This window comes from Rhea americana, unplaced genomic scaffold (assembly GCF_003343005.1).
Source record: "Rhea americana isolate MKP2758 unplaced genomic scaffold, rheAme1 scaffold_14, whole genome shotgun sequence".
Classification (NCBI taxonomy): domain Eukaryota; kingdom Metazoa; phylum Chordata; class Aves; order Rheiformes; family Rheidae; genus Rhea; species Rhea americana.
Window position 1 is genome coordinate 7,346,844 of NW_028185483.1, and position 4,819 is coordinate 7,351,662.

The window sequence follows — 4,819 nt, forward strand, 5'->3', positions numbered from 1 at the left end:
CTTTAAGCTTTTTGTGGTGTTTGAGTATTTAATAGGTGGAGTGGGGTTGTTTTTGTTTTTTGGGGGGAGTTTTTTGATTGGTTTCTTTTTTACATTTAAAACCTAGAAGAACTATAATTGCATAGTGTTTTGGACAAATCTGTAAAGCTAATAGCTGTACCTAGAGGCTTCTTAGGGTGTTTTAACACAGCATTAATATACTAGGAAAGGTTCACTCCAGCCTTCCAAGTTCAGTGGCAGAAATCAAGTTACAGAAACCCAAATGTTTCTCAGATGAAATAATTGGGGGACAACTGTAATTAGTGTCTTTCTTATTTATAGTTTTAACACTCTGCTAAACAGGCAAAAAAAAAATTGTAATACAACTTGTGAAACCCTAGATTTTTTCTTGCAGGATCAATTTGCGGGGAAAGTTTAGAAGAAAGTTAGGGCYCTCCTTTTTTCCCAAGGTCATGCAGAGGCCAACCTCAGGACGTGATATATCTAGACACCAAGCGAGGCAGGAAAGATTGGCAAGAGCGACAGAAACGTTTTGTCCTCTCAGAGAATTACAGGTTCTTGGAAAACACAATGCAACTTTACAGTTTTGTGATCCTCCCTCCTCCGCAGAAGGGATCCAGCCTCGTTTAAGGAACAAGGGGATGCACAAAGTCCTTCTGGCTGCCCGAGGACTGCCAGGACGACAGGGGTATTCACGCAGCTACTCAACAACTATGTAGCACTGCAAAACAAGGCTATATGAAACACATGAGAAAACCCATAGACGACTGAAGATACTAGGGGATGTTGGACCGCTTGGAATAAAAGGGAAAACAGCAAAACTGATAATAATAAAACAATACATCAGGAAATTGTTGAGATTATGAAGGGTAAAAACAAAAAAAGAAAGAAAGAAAGAAAGAAAGAAAGAAAGAAAGAAAAAATACCTCTTCCTGATCACAGTAACTTTAACCTGTAAAATAATTTCAGGGTAGTGGAGGAAGCCCCCCCTCCTCAGGCACATTCAGAGCTGGGCTGGCAGATGCACAACAGGGCCACCAGCAGGGTCACCTGCAGGGACATGTACAAGATGTCCCAGCCACCTCTGGGCTCTGTAATTTTTATTTGATTTTATTGCTTACCCCAATAGGCAAGCAAGCTAATGCAACTAGTTACTACTGCACCATTTCTGTCTTCAGGCTGTAGAGTACGATTATGGCACGAAAATRTACAATACCTTTACTGTATAGTTGAAGTGCTTTGCAGTTTGCATGAATCGGTGAAAGCCATCCGTTTCTTTAGTTGCTACAGTAAAAACTAATAGGTTATCTGAGGGAGGGAAAAAAGGAACGTGTATTAATACATTTGCAGGCCACAGTTTATAACAAAAACATGCTGAACAGCACTGGACCAAGGAGCCTTAAGACTTGCATGTGTCCTGTTCAAAGACAGGCGGTGAATGGAGTGCCCTGTTACAAACCTGAGACGTCATCAAACAAGGAACTGCAAAGGATGAGGATCCCGTATTTAAAATTATCCTCAGGAAAAGGAAGCATAGAAATAGATTTATCATATAAATAATCAGCTCAAGAGATAAAAACAAAGCCAGTATGACTGCTAGACAGGAAGGACTCTTTGAAACCAAAATAACATATTACTCTTTGGTCTGAGCTAATCCTGCGAGCTCTTATCACGTGGCTGAATGATACTAGAGAACTTCACCCAACCTCAGTAACTCTTAAAAGCAACAACAGGTGGAGTGACAATAAGTTTAATATTCTTGATAAAAAGAGGATGGAAAATCCAATGGGAACAGGTCCTCAAACAGGCTGTGCTTAGCACTTTCAAGCCCTTTGGCAGAGACAAAAAAGTGAGGCCCTTTCTTTTATTCAGAACCTAGTGTCTATAAACTACACCAGTGCTCGTTTTGCCCATTTAATGCATACAAGCAAATGACTTTGCAACCAATTTCCTTTCCATATTCCAGGCTCTATCCCATATGCTGCATAATTGAGAGATGTAATTCAAAGCTATCAAAAACACAGGACCCGTATCCAACATCACGTAYTTTAGTCAGACCAGCCTAGATCCCAGAGCACATTTCAGTTCCCCAATTTGGTCCGCGTTCAAGCAACAGCTGTTCTCTAAACACAGCTCATGAAATCAATCCTTACAGAAAGTAAAATTAATCACTCCTAATGGGTATTCCAGACACAGTGCCTGTTGTTGCTTCATTTTCCCAGAAAAAGTCTGCTGGGTTTATCTTCACCAGCACTGTAACATCTGGTAAAGGTGGCTGCTGTGAAAAACATTCCCACTAATCCTTACCCTCTTTCACTAGCACAAACATAGCAGCCCTCAGACACATGAGGCTTCATCATCGATGCATTTAAGTCAATCACTGTTTACCATTTTGTCTGGTTTGACACCAGAAAAATTAACATACTAGAAGATGTTCTACTTCCCTCTTTCTTTGTAGAAAAAAGCTGTTAGTCACATAAGCGATGCTCTGCAGCCATGTACCAYGATGCTTCAGAGGGACCTCTGAGCAGTCAACCAAAAGCAGCAAAAATAGCTGTAGGAGCACAGAGGTTGCAGGCTATCATAAAAACACATTCTAAATTCCAATGAACATTTAAACTACATCTACTACAGATGTATTAAGCAACCTGTGGAGATTGATCTCAGGAGCCACTAATATTTTTTTCCACTGAAATCACAGAAYCACAGAATGGTTGAGGTTGGAAGAGACATCTGCAGATCATCTAGTCCAACCCCCCTGCTCAAGCTGGGTCACCTACAGCATGTTGCCCAGGACCCTGTACAGACAGCTTTGGAACATTTCTGGGCAACCTCTTTCTGGGTAACCTCTTTCAGTGCTCAGTCACCCTCACAGCAAAGAAGTTTTTCCTCATGTTCAGAGGAAACTTCCTGTGTTAAGTTTGTGCCCGCTGCCTCTTGTCTTATCGCTGCACACCACTGAGAAGAGTAAGAAGAGTCTGGCTGCATCCTCTCTATACTCTCCCTCCAAATACTTATAGACATTGATAAGATCCTTCCTCAATCTTCTCCAGGCTGAACAGTCCCAGCTCTCTCACTCTTTCCTCATAGAAGAAACACTCCAGTCTCTTATTCATGTTAGTAGCCCTTTGCTGGACTCACTCCAATAGCTCCATGTCTCTCTTGTACTGTGGAGCCCATAACTGGCCACTGTACTCCAGATGTGGCCTCACTAGGACTTCRGAGAGATGCAGGATCACCTCCCTCGATCTGCTGGCAATGCTCTTCCCAATGCACCCCAGGATACCATTGGCCTTCTTGGACACAAGGGTACATTGCCAGCTCATGGTCAACTTGCTGCCCACCAGGACCCCTAGGTCTTTCTCCACAGAGCTGCTTTCCAGCAGGTCAGCCCCTCAGAAATGGTTAGATTCAGCACTAGTCAACAACAAGGCACTTCAATAACACTAAAATCTGGTCAGACAAGGGTCTACCAGTCCATGCAGGCATAAGCCCATACAAAGGAAGAGGAAGCACATGCAGTACTTTCTGTGCTTACTCTCCCAGCTTCCACGTATTTCCAGTTTCAGTTTTTTTTTCTGAACCGGATGTGGTTTCTGTGTATTCTGAAACTTTTAATCCATTTCTCAACTTTGTTCTTATCTAGTCATCCCTTGAACTGATGTAAATGGTAAGCAGTAACAGCATCCACAGGTTTACTACCCACCCACAAAAACCAATCTCATTGTTTGTTCTGAACAGAGCTCCTACGCTTTTTTAGGTGATACTCCCCAAACTTTTCTACTGTAAAAGACAGGGAACAATTCATCTCTACCTGATCTCACTCCCATTCAGTTTTGCAGGCCTCTCATAATCTGCMTAAATTGTTTGTTGTTTATTTTTGCCCCTCTCCAAGCTGAACAGCCCTAGKGAAGACTTGAAGATTTTAACTGCCAGCACTGCTCAAACACATTGATGCTCTTGTAGGCAATATAGGGCAAAGATGAAAGTGGGAACACTTGAAACATTTTAGTCAATTCAGCTTGGACAACCAACAGACAGACCATTTTAAAAGGTGAAGCTCCTCCACCTTTTCCTCACTTAAGCACTAGTAGCCTTTTGTAGAGCAAGAATCCAAAGAAAACCCTGTGAAAACTTCTTAAATGGACAGGAAGACACTCAAAGAAGACTCTAGTGCAATGTATTCATAAATGCACTGACTCACAGATTGACATAAACACAGCAATAACATGTTAGGTCCAGAATCACTTCAATGATTCGGTAAGTTGAAAATCATTTATTTTAAAAGTAATGCAATCTAAAGTAATTCTACAGGAGTCACCACAGACTGGACAAAGAACATAGTATCTTAGATCATGACTAAAACAGAACTGTAGACAGAGCTTGAATTTTTCTGTATGAAACATAAGCAAGTTATGATTAATATTTTCTTCAAGCCTTGCATTTTCAAATTAGAGGGAACTGGAAAATGTGATCATACCAGACTGCATCACCAAGCCAAGTGAATCCATTATTGAAAGTTTCCTAGGTGAACTCTCAAGCACCAACTACAACCGCAGAAGTTTGTTGAGGGGTAGACATATTTTACACCTACCCATTCCTGAGAAATGTTAATGTCAAGGATTTCAAAATTGGTACTAGGCACAACATGATGTAATGACAAAATCTCAGCTGGATCAGATTAATCTCAGGGTTTTTTTTTTTCCCCATTTGACTTGCTGACTGTGAAAAATATTAAACAAATATCCGTGTGCAGCTTGGCAAACACTAAATATCTATTATTCTTTATGAGCTACCATTATTCTTTATGAGCTACCAT

The 4,819-nt window shown here is 41.1% G+C and overlaps 1 protein-coding gene across 2 annotated transcripts in view; it reads right to left on the reverse strand.

Moving 5' to 3' along the window:
• PLOD2 (procollagen-lysine,2-oxoglutarate 5-dioxygenase 2) overlaps nucleotides 1-1,309 on the reverse strand; it is a 37,567-nt gene extending 36,258 nt beyond the window's left edge. For both annotated transcript variants that reach the window (XM_085298645.1, XM_085298644.1), the window contains exon 1: nucleotides 1,217-1,309. In XM_085298645.1, the coding sequence (XP_085154771.1) occupies nucleotides 1,217-1,252 (36 nt within the window). In that variant the 5' untranslated portion in view covers nucleotides 1,253-1,309. The remainder of the gene's footprint in view (nucleotides 1-1,216) is intronic.
• Nucleotides 1,310-4,819: the final 3,510 nt, after the last annotated feature.